General features: G+C 37.8%; 5 protein-coding genes across 5 annotated transcripts; 3 read left to right on the top strand and 2 right to left on the bottom strand.

Moving 5' to 3' along the window:
* The first annotated feature begins 683 nt into the window (after positions 1–683).
* Positions 684–3,054, top strand: LOC140801952 (WAT1-related protein At5g64700-like). The gene is made up of 7 exons (XM_073157348.1): positions 684–879; positions 990–1,052; positions 1,127–1,243; positions 1,874–2,126; positions 2,239–2,397; positions 2,564–2,715; positions 2,793–3,054. Exons 1-7 carry the CDS (start codon positions 707–709, stop codon positions 2,935–2,937), a joined length of 1,062 nt encoding a protein of 353 aa, XP_073013449.1. The 5' UTR covers positions 684–706; the 3' UTR covers positions 2,938–3,054.
* A 2,656-nt stretch (positions 3,055–5,710) lies between these two features.
* On the top strand, positions 5,711–8,463 carry LOC140801948 (uncharacterized). Its single transcript, XM_073157345.1, has 7 exons — positions 5,711–5,895; positions 6,078–6,107; positions 6,440–6,538; positions 6,791–6,884; positions 7,237–7,531; positions 7,637–7,691; positions 8,018–8,463. The coding sequence occupies exons 1-7, from the start codon at positions 5,770–5,772 to the stop codon at positions 8,093–8,095; spliced, it is 777 nt and encodes a 258-aa protein (XP_073013446.1). The 5' UTR covers positions 5,711–5,769; the 3' UTR covers positions 8,096–8,463.
* A 2,744-nt stretch (positions 8,464–11,207) lies between these two features.
* Positions 11,208–12,689, bottom strand: LOC140801831 (uncharacterized). Its single transcript, XM_073157148.1, has one exon. The coding sequence runs from the start codon at positions 12,434–12,436 to the stop codon at positions 11,429–11,431; it is 1,008 nt and encodes a 335-aa protein (XP_073013249.1). The 5' UTR covers positions 12,437–12,689; the 3' UTR covers positions 11,208–11,428.
* Positions 12,690–13,563: 874 nt separating this feature from the next.
* LOC140802312 (WAT1-related protein At5g64700-like) lies at positions 13,564–16,302 on the top strand. The gene is made up of 7 exons (XM_073157796.1): positions 13,564–13,813; positions 13,890–13,952; positions 14,029–14,145; positions 14,697–14,934; positions 15,313–15,471; positions 15,562–15,710; positions 15,941–16,302. The coding sequence occupies exons 1-7, from the start codon at positions 13,584–13,586 to the stop codon at positions 16,065–16,067; spliced, it is 1,083 nt and encodes a 360-aa protein (XP_073013897.1). The 5' UTR covers positions 13,564–13,583; the 3' UTR covers positions 16,068–16,302.
* A 202-nt stretch (positions 16,303–16,504) lies between these two features.
* LOC140802311 (uncharacterized) lies at positions 16,505–18,867 on the bottom strand. The gene has a single exon (XM_073157795.1). It carries the CDS (start codon positions 18,098–18,100, stop codon positions 16,751–16,753), a length of 1,350 nt encoding a protein of 449 aa, XP_073013896.1. The 5' UTR covers positions 18,101–18,867; the 3' UTR covers positions 16,505–16,750.
* Between the last annotated feature and the right edge of the window lie 716 nt (positions 18,868–19,583).

A 19,583-nucleotide genomic window follows, 5' to 3' on the forward strand; every position in this document is an offset into this window, starting at 1 on the left:
AGGAAGGCATGGATCTTTGGGGAATCATTAGTTGCATTTGTTGTCTTCTTCGGTGTGTTCAATTGTTTCCCTGCTTGGATCACCATAAATTTGTATTTTTCACAGTGACTCCTTAAGTAATATATCACTCGTATCCTTTGTGCCACCGAGTCTTCTGCACCTCTAGATTGCAAGTAAGCCAGAGAGAACTATGTGACCCACAGGACGATAGATTATGGAGGAAGCATATCTAAAGAATGGAAGGGGAGAAGAAAACTAGATATGAGGTAGAAGATATTATTCTGGTAGCTCCTTTCGACGTAAAAATGATCACGCTCTCACTTTATTACACCTAAAGTAATGTCTAGTACAAAGCCTCCCGCGAAAAAGAAGGAATAGGTAGGTAAGAGCCCCTCAATTCAAAATATTAAAGCGAAGTCATCGTGCAATAATTCACTATAAAATTGTAGAACTACTTATCTTTTTAGAGGAAATACCCTCTTTAGACAGCTTTTGTACTAACATGTAGCTACCACTAAGTTGCTTTGCACATCCTCCATAACGGACCACAACTAAAAGATGGAAAAGCTACTTTGCATATCTTGCAACGATGATTACGACATAGACCACCTATATACTACCCCTAGATAACCTTGCTCACACTCATTTCCATCTATAAATATTCCTTCCTCCTTAAAAGAAAACCATAGGAACTACTACTACCATCATGGATGCGAAAAAGCCTTATCTAGTTGTGATCCTCATACAATTGATATATACCGGATTATATGTCATCTCAAAGGCTGCATTTGATGAGGGGATGAGTACCTTTGTTTTCATCTTCTATCGACAAGCAGCTGCTTCTATACTTTTGCTTCCACTCGCTATAATTCTTGAAAGGTAAGTCTATTTTCCTATAAACTCTTCTTTAATTCTTTTCCTTTCACTCCATTACTGTCATCATCTTTCGTTCATTTATCTAAGATAGCAAATGATATATTTATATATAGGAAAACTGCTCCACATCTATCGTTCTCAGTATTAGTAAAGGTGTTCATGCATTCACTCTTCGGGTATGTTCTCCCATTCACAAACAAATTCATTTTTTTTTGCTTCTTATTAGAAATTAACGTGTTCGAACTTTTAGGATTACATTGAGCTTTAATGTGTACAACATAGGCCTGAAATATACCTCAGCAACGGTATCTTCTGCAGTGACAAACTCAGTCCCTGTGATAACCTTCTGTTTGGCTGTTCTTCTCAGGTAGGCATCTTTCTTATTTAATTTATAACACCAAATGTATCTTGCTTTTCAAGGAGAATAAGAATAAAGTTATTCAAGAGTAACGATTCCACTATGGACTACTAAACTACGTTTAATGCTCATCGAATGTCAGTGGACCTCTGAATAAATAATCCTATTTTTTTCGACGAATGAATAGATTATTCCTATTGCTCGGTTTGTCCCACCTACCACAGTTTGCTCACATCTTTCAAGCTATGTTGGCGAATTCTTAGCCAATGCCCAATCGGGATATGAAACAATACTTGATACCATAGCGGTCTAGATTCTTAAGAAAATCACTGTAGACTGTACATTTGTGCTGAATGATTCGTCACAACATTATAGTGATCTTCCAGTGATGGTACTTTCACATGGAAGTGTTTTACGCATTCAGGTAATAATATGCGAGATTGTGGGGTGCAGTTCATCATATATATCTATATCTTGTAAAGAATGATTGGTAAACCACTAAACCTGAGCCTTTTCAATAAAAGTTCTGCTAAAACTTCCCTGGCGCAGCCCAATATAATTTTTTGCATCTAAACTGACATTCTTGAGGATATTTTCATGTTAGCATAATGACAAGATTTTTTTTTTTCCTATATGCAGAATGGAGGCTATCAAATTGAGGAGCTTGTCAGGCATGGCCAAACTCACAGGGATAATATTTTGCTCGGCAGGAATTCTTGTCATTGCTTTCTTTAAGGGACCCTCGTTGAACCCTTTAAATCATCATCAAGCTTTTGGTCAAAGTACCAACGTTACAAATCGCAGCCCGCCTCATTCAAAAGAGACGTGGATTAAAGGATCCTTTCTCTTGATTTTTGCTAACACTGCCTGGTCTCTGTGGTTAGTGCTACAGGTGAATACTCTAATGTAGCTGCAATATATAGAAACTCTAATGGGAAAAATTCTATACCATGATAAGGTTAGATACTTCCTTATGATCTTTGCTAAGACAATTTTGCTAACAGGGACCATTGCTAAAGGAGTATCCATCCAAGCTCCTTCTAACAACTCTACAGTGCATTTTCAGTACAGTTCAGTCATTCCTTGTAGCAATGGCATTTGAGAGAAAAATTTCTAGATGGAAGCTGAAGTTAGATATGGGATTGCTCGCTGTTGCATACTCCGTAAGTACACCAAAATATAGATTTTCCTTTCTGAACTGATCCTCTTACAAACAATTGCAAGTTTATAGCAATTGAATCTGAAAGATACTTCTTTTCTAGTTGTAAGTTAAGACCTTCGATATTTCTTTATTCTTGTCTTGAGTTCAAAGATATTGCTGAATGACAGGGATTTGTCGTTACCGGTGTTTCATTCTACTTACAAACTTGGTGTATCGAGAAGAAAGGTCCCGTCTTCCTTGCAATATCGACTCCGCTAGCACTTGTATTCACCATAATATGTTCCTCATTGTTCTTAGGAGAGTGGATTCACTTGGGAAGGTAATTTATGTTTCAGATTCAAGTATGTCCTTTAGATGTTTTAGTTTCATCACATCTCACTCTTTGAATGCATGCAGTGTCTTAGGTGGTGTCTTGATGGTTGGTGGTCTTTATAGTGTTCTGTGGGGAAAAGGTAAAGAGAGTAAGATGTTGGAGTCATCAGAAGGGGATGGAAAAGAGCAGGTTGCAAAGGAGCCATCATCACCATCTCACTCGGTTTAGGCCTACTTCGCATATGAAAGCAAATGTTATAGAATATCATGTAGTTTTATTTCCTCTATAGATGTTCGTAGATGAAGAGACTTTCTGCGTTATTTATATACTTCTACAAAATTATCACGATAGGAGTTATTTCACCTGATCTCTTCGGAATACATAAAAATAGACACTGCTACTTTCCTTTGACATCTTCTTCACCTATAGGTCTTAGCGCCTTACTAAACATGCAAGGGAGAAGTCCAACAGAACAAGATAAGCACAGGCATAGAGAATATGGATGTCACATTGTTGGCAACTTGGCTTAGACTATAACGTGGCACTTTGTACATAGTATAACAGTAAAACCAACAATAATGGCAATGACTATTGTAAAGCAATAAGATCAATAACTACTACGAACCATACAACGACACTGGGTGAACAGGGTTTTCTATTTGGACGAGAAAAGTGTTTTGAGATAATTGGTTTTGAGAAAGTGCGAGATCTGTCCGTGTTCTACTGCAGACTCCAGCTCAGTTTGGCAAATATACCCAGTTGATTGCATTGTGTCACAAAAGGTCAATGTATTGATGCAGTGTAAACTTTGTATCGCGCGGTAGAATTTCCAAGTATAAAGATACTAGAAATCTATAATGGTGAGGTGATGTTTGTAAGAAATGTGGTCATGAAGTTCCTTGTAAACATTCAAGAAATAGCATTGCTGCTGAAATTACTAACAGAAGAGGAGAAAGGCTTATTCGATGATGTAAACTATGTGCGACTGCAAGTAGGCACTCATCCATATGAAGCTTCCATTTGGAGAAGTCCCTCTCAAATGCCAGACCGACCAAAAAAATGCCTGAGTTATGCTAAAGAAGCAGGTAAGAGTAGTGAAGAGAAAGTTAGCAGGATACTCTGTCAGAAATATTCCCTGTTCATGTCTCCAAGTATCAGAATCTTAGTGACCATCTAAAAGAAACAGATCATAAGCCTTAAGTGACACCACCTTTTTTCTCTCTAAGATCAAGATGAATCAAAATGAATCAAACTGTAATTCTTTTACCAAATGCATGCACATAAATTTAAGGGATCTTCTAGTTTAGCACATAATTGATATATTTGTTTATTAAGGGTTATGTTAAGTCTTTCCACAATTATTAATTTGGCGATTGTATATTTTGTTAATCAAGAAGAAAAACAAAAAACGTGAGTGATTCTCGTAAAGAAATGTAACATGATAGGTTTTATTAATCCCGAGTACAGCGTTCATATAATTTACTGAAAAAAATATAATGACTTGAATAGACAGGGTGTGAAATGAAGACCTCCAATAAATTCTAATAAAGAAACAGTAACGTGATAGCTATGCACAAAGATAGAGTCGGTTGTTTTCTTATTATTTTTATCTGGATAATCCGCTTTCAAGCTTGCGCAAAAAATAAAATAAGAGTCAGTTTGTTTGTATACATTTAAGCAAGCCCGCAAGCTTAAACAAAAAATCTCTAAAGTTGATATCTATAAATAATTTTTTTATTGAGATACTTTTATTTTTTTGTGTATTTTTTTATTCGGGTCTGATTTATAATTAGTAATAAAATAATTTGGACGGCATCAACAACAAAATATATACAAACATGAAATTTAAAAGGACTTATATGTAATAAAAGAATTTTAATAAGTATAATAATTATTTTTGAGAGCTAATTTTTTTTATAATAATTATTTAGAGTTAGAGTTGATCTTATAAGGCAGAAAATTTCTGCATTTGATCCGCGCTGAGTTAGAATATATCTACTTCCATCCTTGTAGCTGGAGCAGCGAGAAATCTTAAAAGGTAAGTCTCTCGTCCACGAGGGTTAGAAACATGGTGGTGTAATATTTAGATATTGCTAACTTATTTTTAAAGATTTTTAGGTATAACATATACTTTAGAGATGTTAACCGAAAGTTATTGATTGGGCAGCAAATCTGAGTAGGATAGTTGTCAGGCAATTTCTTTTCAGGGCCGGAGGAACACTTTCCCCGAGAACTGTATACTCTATTATCCAACGACAAACTGGGGGCGAGGATTGCCTTCCAGTTGAATACAGCTCGTTTGCTCGTAAGAAAAAGAAGAAAGGATAAAAAGTATCAAAAGGTGCGGTGCGTTTATTATATGATGAAGATGCCACTTACTTGTAATCCCTTCGAGTCAGATAGATGACGAAGTGGGACACGTGGTCCGCCGTGGAGGCGACATGGTGGATCCTCCCGGCTCATGAGTCATGACTACTGTGCTGCAGCACCGTTAATAGGGACTTTTATGATGTATTGCTCCCAATAGGAGGGGGGCCTATACGTAAGAATGCTGTAGATTTATTATAAATTTTAGGAGTCATGCTGACTAGTTTCAATGGCGAGTTTTATAATTTAATCACTATGTTGCTGCCCCCAACTTGTATAGTGGTATCCGACTTGATACAATACATTATGCATGTAGCAGCAAAAAGGTTGGATTGGAAGTGCATAGATAGCAAACTAAAGTGAATAATTGAGTCTTTTGTTTGGGCATGAATATATATTTTTAGAATGTAATATTTTACCTCTATTTGTTAAGAAAATTTGAAGCAATATATAATTTATTCTGAAAACAACAATTTTAATTATTAGGTTCTTTTGGCATGTATACATAATTCATTCTGATTTTGAGCCTTTGAGGTGTGATAGGCTGATGGGCCTTTTCCTCTCGAGGCTTTTTAGAGCCTTGGAAAACTTGGCCCACTTCATAAAGGCTAAGCTCACCCACCTACCAAAGCCCTCTTCTGTGTCCATCTTGGGCCATTTCCATTGTTCTTTCGTGAAAAGTTCCGCGCAGAGATGCGTGGCGCAGTGTGGAAGAGCGTGGCCGGATTAGGAGATTCTTCTTTGCAGCGCACCCAATTTGCTCTGCTTCATTCCACCCCCTTCTCCTCCTCCAAATGGAAGTCCAAATCATCCTCCATGGTACGTTTGTTATTCTTTATCATGCCCCATTCGTGCACTCAAGGTGTTTGATGTTAGACCAAAGAGAGCAGTGTTGGAGAGAACAAGACAGGAGCAGTGTAGGAATAGGAAATGTCTTAGTCCTTTTTATGCCTCGCAGTTGTAACACTTACTGTTTGATTTATGATCTGAATATCTTTCAGGATGGAGTAGGTGGTCAAGAATCATCCAAGGTATGATGAACTTGAACTTGGACTTACTGCATTATCTATGTAGATTGATTAAATCGTTTTTATTGAGTGGGAGGTGCCACTCAATAATTTTCCTATTCCCTGTACCTTTAATGAGTGGCTGATGCAAATAGAACTGTATGATGTTACCTACCTAGTGATAAGAAAGGTTATTGAATTGATTGAGGTGAAAATTATTTTCCGGCAAAAAAAGCCGCTTGAGAGCATTTCAAATTACGTTAGTCATTGTCCAACACGCGACTCCTAGAAGAGTCCAGCTAAACTATGTCATTGTATCAATATTATTGTATCTAATAGGAGTAGGCTTTTGACAGACTTACCTCAGATATTCAGTTCGACAAAAGCGATCTGATGCAAAGAGTGCTCTTAAGAACCTACTTCTCAATGGCAAATCCTCAAAGCAGTATATTCAGGTAAAATCCTATGGTACTTCTGTCATTGTTTTACACCTCATTTTTTTGGATTGCAACTTAAAATCATGTCGTATGTGGTAATAATTAAATTTTACTTGCTTAGGTGAATAGATTGAATTTCATCCCATCATAACCCAACCGTGTGAATAGTTTCATCCCTTGTGAACATCATTGTGTTCCATGAGCCAAGCTTTCTTTTATCTTTTGTTTTATTTTTATTTTTCATCCTGACATCTGAATTTCACTTATTAGGATGATTTTGATCAACATCACCAACCAAAGCAAACAGGCAAATCAAAGTTCCATCGTTCAAGTCTTAGAAAAAGCCAGTGTAACACAAGCAAGCGTGAGTTTCCCTTAATATTCTCCAACATTGTGCTGGTTTCAGTTTCCAACTTGTATTTGATCAAATTGAATTTACAGCAGTGTTTACAACAAAGACTATGAATGTAGGCATCACTATCAACAAAATAGAATCTTATGTGAGGATACTCATCTAAAAGGAACATGAGTGAAGAAGTCCACTTTCTTATGGCAGACAACTGTACTCGTTAGAAATTTCCTCATAATTATGGTTTCAATATGTGAATCATTGTAATTAAAATTTCTGATAGCTAAGTCTAGGAGCTGGGATCTTTTATGTTTCCAACTTCATTGCTTTTACAAAATCAGATAACGAGGGAGTGTATTCTGTCCAGGTTGGCAGAACAAGAATAGCTTCAATCAAGATTATTGTGATGATCCTGGCACTCCATCCACCTTTGGTGGACGGAGATCATTTACCTGGAATTGGTCAGCAGAAAACCTTCATTTCCAGAGGTCTTGGACAGAATTTGAATGGAGAGAGAATTCACAGTGGACTAAATCTAGAGAGAAATTCTGGAATGAAAGTGATGTCGAAGAAGAATCAACCGATATAGATTTGCAAAATCATAGAGTTACTCTTGGATTGCCAGCCAGTGGCCCCATAAAGTTAGACGACCTTAAACGCGCGTAAGTCATGAGTATTTAATTATCTCGTTTTCCCTGTAAAATTAATCCTACAAATGCTTCTTGCTTCTTATATGTTTGTTTTCATCATTCTTTTTATTGTCACAGTTTTCGTGCATCTGCTTTAAAGTGGCATCCTGACAAGCATCAAAGTTCTTCACAGGTTAGTCTATTTATCTTACAGTAATTTAGTTGGTTTCTTGAAAGTAGATAGTTGGGTTTTTCTTGAAAGTAGTTTATTGTTGTAATCCTTGTCATCACTATGCACCTTCTTCCATTGATTCATTTTGGTACTACTCAAAGTTGGAAAAGTTGCGTCAAGGAAGTAACAATTAGTTTCGGTCAGCTGTTAACATGAACTTGTAGAAACTGGTACCAAGATCCTGGCCAAGTTGGATTAGGCAAGGAAATGGCCGAGTTTTTCTACTGTGTTACTTGTGAACTTATATGCCATCGACTTCTGCTCCTGAACGAGGTGTGCAAATGCAGGCCGCCCTTGCTGAGGAAAGGTTCAAGCTCTGTGTTGATGCATACAACTCCCTGTCAAGCGCCTTAAAGCCGAGCTAAGTCCTGCTAATGATATTAATATGCCTGCACCGTGAATTGAACATGTCCGAGTTTTAGCTGTTGATGGTATGGTTGGAGAGAGAGAGAGGCAAGAGAAGTATTCATACGGTGTGTTGCCTAGCAGTTGCCATTCAAGTCAGAACGTTTCATAAATGTGTTCATGAAATGAGCTTGAATTATCATGAGAAGTTCATAATTACTTGTTTCTGTGCAAGTCCCCATAGAACTCTGTCGTGTGTATTGGATTGCACGATTGTAAGCCACATAATTTTGGTGGGCCCCTTTTATCTTTTCTCCGCTGCAATAATCGCTATCAGATGTACACAATACAAGCAAAATTAGACCATACTGAAATGATTAGAAGCTTAGATATGGCTGTGTATAGAATATATATGCGCACGTCTGATGATTTTTCTTTTTGGAAATTTTATTTTACCCCAGCTTTACCTTCTAATATTATATTCAAATTGAAACTATGAATTTTCTATTATGTTTTATCAAATTAAACATTGATTTTTAAAAATTACTCATTAGAAATAAAATTACAGAGAATTTAATAAGTTTTTTAATGCATATAATATAATACCTATTGAATTTCGTAATAAAAATAAAAATTATATTTGTGTCATATTTTTGCCATTTGAACTTTGATCGATAATTTTTTTTAAAAACATTAAAAAATATATTAAATTATATATAATTTTATATTTAATGAGTATTTTAAAATTTGATCTCTTATTTAATCAAATACATAAAAAAAATAACTGTTATACTTCAATTTAGACCATAAAAATAAAGTAATATGAATGAAACAATATGTAATTACGTAAATCTAGACTTTAAACACGAGGTAAAATATATCTCATCTTGATTTTATTACTTATCTCATATTAATACTCTTTTTCCAATAACATATCTCTGTTTTCTCTCTCATTCCATCTCATTTAATAAATTATTATCTAACTCACTTTTTTTTTGTTATTTTATTTATCCTACAAACGATATCACACCTTCCTTCCTTCCCTAACTCGTTTCTATCCATCTTCACACCAAAATCCAAAATACAACTCCGCCATGGCATCACCGACGCCGACCTTCTTCCCGATGCCAGCGATCATCACCACCCTCCTCTGATCCATCTCTCTCTTTCCTCGGTAACTCCTTCTCGTTCTCCCTCCCTCTCTCAATTTCTTGCCCTCACATCTGTCATCGTTCTCCCACCTCTCTTCTCCCTCACCCTCGATTAGGATGACGCTGATGACCCGCTCTTGAACAGTCCGGCGCTAATCTCTCTCCTCTCAACCTCGTTTGAGCAACTCCAAGCTCTCAAGCTTGGCTCAGTTTACCCACCTAGGCAGCTCTGGCAATGTCACAGTTTATGATTAGATTAACGGGGTGAGCTTATAATATGCTAAAGGGGGCCATATACTCCCACCCCCGTCTTTCTTTACAAATTATACTATATAAATAAATGTAAATATTTTTCATTAATATCACCATTGGGCACATTTTAACTATAATATTATACTCTTAGTTGACCCCTTCTAATAATAATATAATATATCCTAGCTACGCCCTTACCGATATATTTTCGGCCTTTGCTTCCCGTGCATTCTTGCCTTATTTTTAGAAAGATATTTAGTTCTTTTCTCTTCATTTTGGCTACCATTAATGTTATATATAGTCCCAGAGCAATTAATCATGTGATTGTGATTGCATGAGAAAAAGACAAAGACTCTTGTTCTTCTACGGTTTATTTGGGTAACTGCTTCATAAATTTAAATTTGTAATCACGATATGAAAAGAGTTGCACACAAGGAGATTACGAAATTATTAATTACTAATGGTCATAATGCTTGGATCATTTAATTGTTTCTCCTAATGATATCATTATATCTCACAACAAAATTTTACGTATTTAATTCCATTTCAACTAAATTTTAGCTTTATTTTGCTTGACTATATAATACATTCATACTCTTTTGGATGTTCAACTAAATGTTCGATGTCACCCATGATTTACAATGAGATTTGTGAGATAAATTATTCATTTGGAATCGGTAGCAATTAAATGATTAATAGTTGATTTATTAGTGATTAGTTTCATACTATAAAATCGTCTCAATTTTGTTGATGTCTAGGAGACTTAGCCTAGGATCTCTACGTGGTCAACATGAAGATGACTTCAACTACAATTACCTCAGCCATGAGCAAACTAATTCCTGCAATCACGTATATCTTCATTCTCAGGTTTCAAATAGATTGTTTCTTTCAAAATTAATGTTCAAAATTACTTATTCATTTTCTCATTTAATGATGTATACCTTTGTGTCAATTTATCTATTTTGATCATATAATTTCATTCAAACATTACAATGATTTGTTCATAGCTTGAATGAATAATTGTGAAATATCAAACTTTCAATCTATGATTTATTTTGAACTGTTCGACAATTTACTTAGAGAAAATGCTAAATTGTTCATTTTTTTCGTGGATGCTCCAGATAAAATGCTGACTAAATCAGCAACTCAATAGAAAAATAAGATATCAAACATTTTGACATTTTTATCTTAAAGTAAAGCATCGACGAATTCAACATTTCAGTCTCGGATTGATGACATGGATGATAAGCTGGTAAAATTAGATTATTTCTTTTAATTTTTTTTTATCAAGTTTAAATTGTAGTACATTTTGATAAATAAAGTTTAAGTGAGAGTTAGTTTGGTCAAAAAACACTCAATCAATCAAATGCACAGGCCCATGCACAGGAAAGGTTCGTGCTCCGTGTTGATGCGTGGAACTCCCTGTCAAGTTCCACAAAGCACATGTAATGAGCTAAGTGCTGCTAGTGATATAAACTTACCTACTGATGAGTTGGACCAGTAGCAATATTTCTCATTAAACTTTTATAAGATGGGTGTAGTGTATGATAGTTGTGTCATGCATTCTTACATTTTATAGAAATGTATTGCTGGAATGAGTTCGAACTATCATTACAAATATATAAGAACTCTGTGTTTGTACCACAAATGCATTATTATGCTTGAACCAAGAGCAACGCAGCATAGTTGTTTGGAATGCATGGCATCGCGAATATTGCTAGGTAGATCATACAAGAAATAATGTGATGATTATTATTATTATTATTCTTATTGCTGACGGAATTGCCATACACTGATATTTTATTAAAATCCAAAGTCCAAAGTCCTAACACTTGCACAGTTTCGAATGACCATTGCCGATCTCTTCTTTATTTGTAAATGTAATTTACTTAAATTGTTTATTAAGTAATACTTCTATCTCCACCACTGCCTGCCACCTTCCTCACCGCATTAATTTAGATCACCCGGGACTCGAACGCCGATCTTCGGCTTAACGCTCCGGAACCTCCTCACGTCCTTCACCGCTGCCTTCCGGAACATTCCCACGTCCGACGCTCCGATCACCATGTGGTACCCCCTCAGCTTGAGCTGCTCGGCGTCGTCGTGCGGCTTGCCGAAGCCCCCGAGGTAGGGCCCACGGATGCCCTTCGCCGCCGGCCTGACGGCGAACACCCTACTCTCTGTCTCCCTCACCACTTCCCTCACCTTGCGGTTCCCGGGGTCAAGCAGGTATCCCATGCTCGCGCTCAGGTCCAGCGGCCCCATTTGCACCACGTCGACGCCCTCGACGGCGGAGATCTCCTCGACCTGCGCCAACCCGGACGGCGTCTCCACCTGGCACATCACCAGCAAGTCCTCCTCGCACCGCGCGAGGTAGCCATCGTCAATGCCGTAGCCGGAGGCGCGGACGATGGAGTAGGCGTTGCCGCGAACACCACGCGGGGGGAAGCGGCAGTAGGAGACGGCGAGCTGGGCGGCGCGGGGCGACTCGACCCCAGGGAACATGAGGCCGTCGGGGCCGAGGTCGAGGGCCTTCTTCGCCCAGGTGGAGGTGGACTCCGGGAGGCGGATGACGACTGGGGTCTGGGTGGCGGCGAGGGCACGGAGGCAAGGGAGGGCATCGGAGATCCCCCCGGGGCCATGCTCCATGTCGATGAGTACATAGTCGTAGCCGGCGAGGCCCGCGATCTCCGCAAAGGTCGGGGAGGAGCTCAGGAGGGAGAAGCCATATAGGGTCTCGCCGGCAGCGAGGCGGGACTTGAGCCTACGAGGGTTCAGACTCGAGCTCAGCTGCGCGGCTTCTTGAAACCGCGCGGCGGTCGCAGCAACGGGCTTGAGAGGGCGAAGAGAGGTTTTTATTTTGTTTTTGTGTGATAAGAGGAGAAATGAAGAGGGAGACTTAGAGGTAACAGTAGTTGTAGGAAAGAAGAGAAGGGAGTTGCTGTTGACGACGGCCATAGATCAGCTCTCACTCTTATTGTTCTTGCTATTGGAGAGGAGGCTGTTGACGACGTCCATCTTGTTCTGCATTCCTATTTATAACCACATTGGTAAGTCACATACGTACTCACGTTCCCTTCAATTGAAATCTCCACGTTGTTTCCTAAATGGGATATCATATTGCAGCAAGGCGGCTGGTCTTGGTTTGCTTGAAAATCGTGAGAACCAAACGTTTTAAGGGTATCCCACTGATGGCGCGGTCTTGCTCTGGCTTCTCGCTCTTCCTTTCGTAATGACTTCCAGTCTTCCACTTGTTTTCAGTCGTCGTCGATGTTGACAATGTGACGAAAACAATAAAAAAAGGTAAAGAGATCTAACTAAACGACTACAGTAGCTTCAAAATAGATCGACAGCCGTGAGTTACGTGCTTACTGCGGAGGCTTGCTGATGTCTGTCCATTTGCTTCCCATCAATCCCATCAATCCCACCAATGTTGAATATTCGACGAAAGGATTCCAGAAGCAAAAAATACTTCAAATTGAACATAAATATAACGTTTCATTGTCTTACAACATTGTTAAGGAGCGTTTTTATATAGAATAAAGTCCGTGGGACTCAAATTGCATAGAAATTTTGTTTAAAAAAAGTTTTAAAAATATATAAATTCGTATTCAGATTTTGGACATTAAATTATATTAATTGTTATATTGAATATCATTTTCTTTGTATTCTATTGTTCTCGCTCTCTTGAATCAACAATGTTTGTTAACATTTTTATTAGAAAATCAACAAGATTGAGAAGTCTCTTTACTCAAATTCTCCGGCATTCGCTCATTACATGCTTCCTGCATCACCAAGTTAGGACATATGATAGTAAAAGAAGAAGAGAGATCATTAATTTTCATTCCCTATTTTAATTTCTTCTTTTATGTATCCTCATATTTATTTTTGATAATTCTAGCTCATGTTCAAGTTGAATAGGGATTTTGACAGTCTTCTATTTTGCTGCTTCTTGTTTCCTTCCTTTGCCTTGACGTGGATGATTCTTAATTTAATATTAATTATGAGATGCCGTTTCATACTTTTTTTAGATCTCTCTTATATCTCTATAAATAGTGCACCTTTGCTCAGGTCTCTCTACTATACTACTACTCTACACATCATCATGACATCTTCTTCACTACCCTTATCATCACCTCCACCACCTTCAAGATCTGAAAAGATTAACTTTTACTTATGCTATGTTATTCTCGTTGTCAATCAGATGATGTACACTGGATTATATATTATATCCAAAGCTGCTTTTAACCACGGCATGAGCACCATTGTGTTCATCGTGTATCGGCAAGCGGCTGGATCTATCTTGTTGCTTCCATTTGCTATAGCTTTCAGAAGGTGATTAACTGCCATCTTTAATTATTTTAACAGCTGCTATATCTTTAGTACTAATTTTATTTGATAATGGTGTTAGGAAAACATTCATGAAACTCACATTCTCGGAACTGTGGAAGGTTTTCTCACTTGCACTCTTTGGGTATGTTATAAGGTCCCTTCTACCAACAAACTAATTAATTTGATGCGCTTTCACCAACTTCTTAATCTTTTTTCAGGATCACGTTAAATATAGAGTTCTCTTATGCCAGTCTGAAATACACTTCGGCAACACTGGCCTCAGCATTGACAAACTCAGTACCAGTCCTGACGTTCTGTTTCGCACTACTTTTCCGGTAAGCTATCTTTTCTATAGAAATTTTTTCTTAATAGATAATAAGCCAGTAAGCTAATCATAAAGTAGATAAAAAAACAAACTATCGTCGATATATAGAATAGATAATTAGGCTAACCATCCTAAAAAGATAGACCACAATAAATTTAAACGGTCCATCAAATATTAAACTCTAGCCCCTATGTGGCTATCGAGGCATATTACGTGAGAGGTGTTCATTTTACCCTCCATGACCCTCTCCTTTTTTATTTCTAAGTCGGCTTGTACACCTTTATACTTCAAATTAGGCAAAAGAAAGAATAACATTACTTTGACGCTTGTTTTTTGTTTTTGTTTCTTCTCTTTGCTTTATCTTTTGGTCTTCAAAAGCTGGGCTTCCAAACCGAAGCCACGGCTTAATTTTAATATCTGAAAGTTAAGCACCATGCGGGCTGTCTATTCAACTGATTTAGCCCGTGACAATTGATATAGGCTTGCTGTGGAAAACATACAGCAACTAACCTTGTATTTGGTGATTGATTTGCATATATATATATATATATGTACATGAAGAACAGAGAAGATCAAATTGAATAGCTCTTCAGGGATAGCCAAAGCTACTGGGATTGCTGTCAGCATAGCAGGGATCTTTGTCATTGCATTATATGGGGGACCTTTGATAAAGCCTTTGAGCCATCATCATGTTCTTGGCCAGAGTAGCATCTCCACCACTCACTCTCACGCATGGCTCAAGGGCTCCCTGCTTATGACCTCATCTTGCATCTGTTGGTCATTGTGGCTTGTCGTACAGGTTGTGTGGATCTACAAAACTTATTCTGATGAATTTCTACGTGTCCTTGTAATAATTTTTGCAGCTAGATCTTTTGAACTATTGTCTATTTTCATAATATTCTCTTAATATTTTTTGTGATACTTTGTCCCTCTTTTTATTATATTTTCTTTTCTAAATCAATATTCTACCTTATAAGAATTCTTTTAATTTTATTTTAAATTAAAAAAAGAAGAGAAAAGTTAAGAATAAATTAATATTATCAGAGAAATTAGATAGTTGAGGAGGACAAGGTGTGATAAAATATAAGTAAGAAAATCTATATAAAAAATAGCTGTAGTTCAGGTTCTACTTGAAATTAACCCTAATTAATACTCAAACTTGTTCATCTGCGTGCAGAGTATATACCTAACAGAGTTTCCTTCCAAACTCCTTTTGACAACTCTGCAATGTACATTTAGTGCCCTGCAGTCACTGTGTGCTGCATTGGTGCTTGAAAGAGATTTCGCCAAGTGGAAACTGGGATTTGACGTGGGATTAATTGCAGTCGTGTATTCTGTAAGCACATCAATCCCATGGATAAATAGTATGGATAAGTACATATATCTCCTTGGATTAACCATTATTTTTGCGACTTCTTTTGTGCAGGGATTCGTCCAAGCTCTTACGTTTTACTTGCAGACTTGGTGCATCGAGAAGAAAGGCGCAGTGTTCTACGCATTGTCATTCCCATTGGCTTTGGTGTTTACCATTATAGCGGAAACTTTTTTCTTAGGGGAGGCAGTTCACTTAGGAAGGTAATAAAATTTAGAAAAATTTATGTTTTACTTCTACTATCATTCGTATCTTTATCAGATTGATATGTAATATTTAACAACATTTTTGAGATATTAAAAAAACAAAATATAGGCAGTCTAATCAAAGCAAATTATAAGGTGTTTTTGATAAATTATTCTAAAAGTTTAATAATTAAGTTTCAATATTATGTTTTGGCTAACTGGACTAATACTTTTGAACATGCATGCAGCATCTTAGGTGGAATTTTTCTAACAGTTGGCCTTTACTCCGTTATGTGGGGTAAAAACAAAGACTACGTTAAAAGTCAACAGCCAGCAGAGAACCTGCGAGAATCAAGAGAAGCATCTATTGGGTGACAGTTTTGTGTGACAGAATTCATACTTGATTTAGGTAAAACAAATTCCTACGTCCGTCCAATAGACAATAGCTCAGAAGCATATCCAGTGCTGGTTTATGTTACCATTGATTCAGAACAGCTGCTCAGGATAACTGATTTAACTGTTTCGCAACTTCTTCAAATAATAATAATGCCAAATTAACAGGCAACAATATGTATTCAAGAAGAAATTACATCAAACATAGATCATGAGAGATTGATACGACTCAACATAACCACAACTGGGTGTGCATCATTTATTCATATCTATATGACCAACCCTATTTTTGCGCACTTCAATGTATGAATATAATCAAGTGTCCACTTGTAATAAACATGAAATGATATCTGTGATCACCAATGCTGCTAGAGAGATGATTGACAGAAGGATCACCAATAAGTCGAAATGTACCAGCATTGGCCTAAACAAAGCTAAATTTGAAAAGAAGGAATGGATACAAGAATTTGAGCTGAGATGGTTCAATGCCTAATTTGACCAAAAAAGAGCTGCTTTACAACGGAGCACATTATATCCAATACAATAACAGAGGTACCTTCAGTTGTGAGACAGTACAAACAAGAGGCTTAATCTTACAATACTTTCTGTTCAAGACGACAGCTTAGAATATTCTGAAGCTTGAATTTGTACAATCTGTCAAAGTATCATCCATCATTGGTTTTCTTTACTTTAAGATCAACCTCTAATTCTTTGTACTTTACTTCTAATGCTAGTCGTTCATTCCCAAGCTTTATACTTTCATTCTCCATCCTCATCTTCTGCAGTTCTCTGTCCTTCTTCTTACTGAATCGCTGCCACTTGAAACGTCGTTTTTCTAGCTCCATTATCTGAACTTCAATTTGCAAGTGCCGCTCCTCAAGCTGAAGCAAATGAGAAGTCACCAATTGCTTCTGCCTCAACATGGTATTAGATCCTTCTGGAAAAGCTTGGTTCATATCAACATTAATGCCCTGGGTATGAGACCTTCCCGTATAGTCCTGCAAACATGTTGAGTGGCCAAAACCTGCATCTTCATGGTCCCCTCCACACTTCAACCTTTTCGGGAAGCATGATCCTGCCCTATCACCGTGCAACACATGATGCTCTTCAGCATTATCTTCCTCATCATCACTATCAGCACTTTGATCATCTTCATTTGTATCTTCATTTAGACCCCTCCTAGGGTCATGCTCATCTCTACTTCTAAGAGCCAACTGCAGTGAACGCTGAAGTGCTGGATCAGCTGGTAAATTCAACCGGTTACCATTATGGTATGAGCACATCTCCTCATAGAAAAGATGCTTCGAGCTCAAAATCTTCCTTACATCATCCTTTAACTTATCAGAAAGGTGTTCCATATGATCCATAAGTGCTGGATTCTCCACAACCTTACATGATGTGCCCCTACCAAGAATATCTGTAAGCCTCTTATATCTCTTATTGAGATCATTAAACTTGTCTTCGCATTGTTGAGGCGACACATAACAGCCCCTCTTAGCCATAACTTTTGATATCGACTTCCACTTCCCTTTCTTCTGCAATATCGCATGCTTCCTCCTCCCTCCACTGTTACAATCAGATGCAACATCCTCTCCTATATAAGAAACAGCAGTTATCAAAAGTCTAACCATTCCATCAGTCCACTTCATCCGCTGCCATGGGAAACCCTTGTTCCCCTTTTCATTATGACTGTCAATGCCGTCCTCGGTGAGGCTTGGTTCATCTTCCTCACTCATATAATTCTTTCCACGCTCTCCTTTGCTGTAGTCCAAGAAAGGAACTGGTGGGTGGTGATCGCATTCATGCATGTGATTCATCGACAATGGGAAAGTATCATGCATCGGTGGATGAACCATCGAGCCCTGGTGGTGCTGGGAATGGCTTACTTGCTGCTGGGGTTGGTGAAAGTGTGGGTGTGATGGATGTGGGAGATGCATGTGCATGGATCCTTGCAAGTCCAGGGCACCATATGAAGCCCCTGGGATCATGCTTCCAGTTGGTATATTTCCCTCCATCTGATGTCCCCGAACAAATTTAGGTACCAAAACTATCAATTACTTCTTCTTCCTCTTAAGATCTCACTCTAGATATATTGACAAACTTTTTTTTTTGTGACTAATCAGGCCACAGCCCCTGTTTCATTGAAACTTAATCAGTGGTGATCTTCCACCGAGATACACCACAAAATCAGAAACAAGAAAACCTGTTACAGCAAATGGACCATCCAGCCCTGCTAACAGCTGATATATTGGCAAACTGCATTGGTTCAGGCCCTCTCAAATAAATCATTCAGCAATTTCAAGAAACTAAGTCAAGGTTTTGCATTTCTGAAGCTCCTACTGGCTCCCGACTACTCTTAGAACAGATCTTGAAGCTTAGATCAAATTCTACTCGGATATGACATCACGGAAGAAAGAACCAGACGAAGATCCCAAATTTATGCAAAATGAGAGCAAAACTACCATACCACAACAAGCACACTATGATCAAGCTCGGCAGCAAACATCCAAAAGAGATTTTCCTACTCCAACTGCAGATTTCTTCACAAAAATCTGAACCCACCTCCAAAACAGTAAACAAATTAAAGATGACTCCTAGCCGAACGGGAAAATAAACTTATCTGGGCTGGAATCCGGAGTCAAACCTTCGCAATTAGAACGAAACCCAAGTGGGGATTTGGGGATTAAGGGCAAGATTTTGGCGTAAGGTTGAGATCCGGGATCCCGCATAACACCTTCCAGTCTTCCAGTTTTGGCGTCGTTTAGCGGCCGAAAGAAAAAGGAGGGATTTTTATTTAGGGGCCGGAGGGATTCGGTTCAATGTATGAGGTGAGATGTTTGTTTGGACCCATTTTGCTTGCATAATTTTTGGGGCCACGCGACCAATCAGGTAAACAATTTGATGACGAACAAAAGCAAGTTTTTTTTGCCTGACTCTATATAAAGTTTTTAAGGAAAGAGAAAAGATCTTAGAAAAATATTCCACATTGGAGGCCTATAAATATATTATTATGTTGAAGCACCTGATCTACTTTGTTACATCTCTCAGAAATAAATTCGATTATGTTGTAGAGAGAATTGTATAATAGGTATTGCCACCATATTATAAGAGAGCAGAAAAGAAGAAATAATATAAGCTAGACACCCACAAGTCTTACACAAATACCCAACTTGTAAGAACTAGAGGCTCCCAGCTAGAGCGTGATGTCATCTGTTCAATCATTTAAGAGGCAATAGCATCATCAACTAAGTCGGCATCATAATTTTTAACTAAAACTAAAGATTCGTTAGAACAACAACTAGCTGATTCTTTTTAAAAGTAAGTTGGCAAATACTCAGTGAAGTTGGGAGATCACTTAATTCCTTAAAAATGTGTTTGCTGGTGATTCATTTCTACCTCTATAACAAAATTATCCAAACGGCTAGAATGCTTGATACCGTTGCGATCTGGATAGAGGTAATGTTCTCACTTATTGAGCTCTTAAAATGAACTCAGCAG

The sequence above is a fragment of the Typha latifolia genome, chromosome 15 (genome assembly GCF_019914945.1).
Source record: "Typha latifolia isolate L0001 chromosome 15, TyphaL0001v2, whole genome shotgun sequence".
Taxonomy (NCBI): Eukaryota; Viridiplantae; Streptophyta; class Magnoliopsida; order Poales; family Typhaceae; genus Typha; species Typha latifolia.

Bases quoted from the DNA above. Each gene is read 5' to 3' on its own strand.
- LOC140801831 (XM_073157148.1), bottom strand. From the start codon at position 12,436: ATGGCCGTCGTCAACAGCAACTCCCTTCTCTTCTTTCCTACAACTACT.
- LOC140801952 (XM_073157348.1), top strand. From the start codon at position 707: ATGGATGCGAAAAAGCCTTATCTAGTTGTGATCCTCATACAATTGATA. The intron at 2,127-2,238 runs GTGAATACTCTA...TTTTGCTAACAG, and splicing joins CTCTGTGGTTAGTGCTACAG to GGACCATTGCTAAAGGAGTA. The intron at 2,716-2,792 runs GTAATTTATGTT...GAATGCATGCAG, and splicing joins GAGTGGATTCACTTGGGAAG to TGTCTTAGGTGGTGTCTTGA.
- LOC140802312 (XM_073157796.1), top strand. From the start codon at position 13,584: ATGACATCTTCTTCACTACCCTTATCATCACCTCCACCACCTTCAAGA. The intron at 13,953-14,028 runs GTATGTTATAAG...ATCTTTTTTCAG, and splicing joins TTCTCACTTGCACTCTTTGG to GATCACGTTAAATATAGAGT. The intron at 15,472-15,561 runs GTAAGCACATCA...TCTTTTGTGCAG, and splicing joins TAATTGCAGTCGTGTATTCT to GGATTCGTCCAAGCTCTTAC.
- LOC140801948 (XM_073157345.1), top strand. From the start codon at position 5,770: ATGCGTGGCGCAGTGTGGAAGAGCGTGGCCGGATTAGGAGATTCTTCT. The intron at 6,108-6,439 runs GTATGATGAACT...GGCTTTTGACAG, and splicing joins GTGGTCAAGAATCATCCAAG to ACTTACCTCAGATATTCAGT. The intron at 6,885-7,236 runs GTGAGTTTCCCT...TATTCTGTCCAG, and splicing joins CCAGTGTAACACAAGCAAGC to GTTGGCAGAACAAGAATAGC.
- LOC140802311 (XM_073157795.1), bottom strand. From the start codon at position 18,100: ATGGAGGGAAATATACCAACTGGAAGCATGATCCCAGGGGCTTCATAT.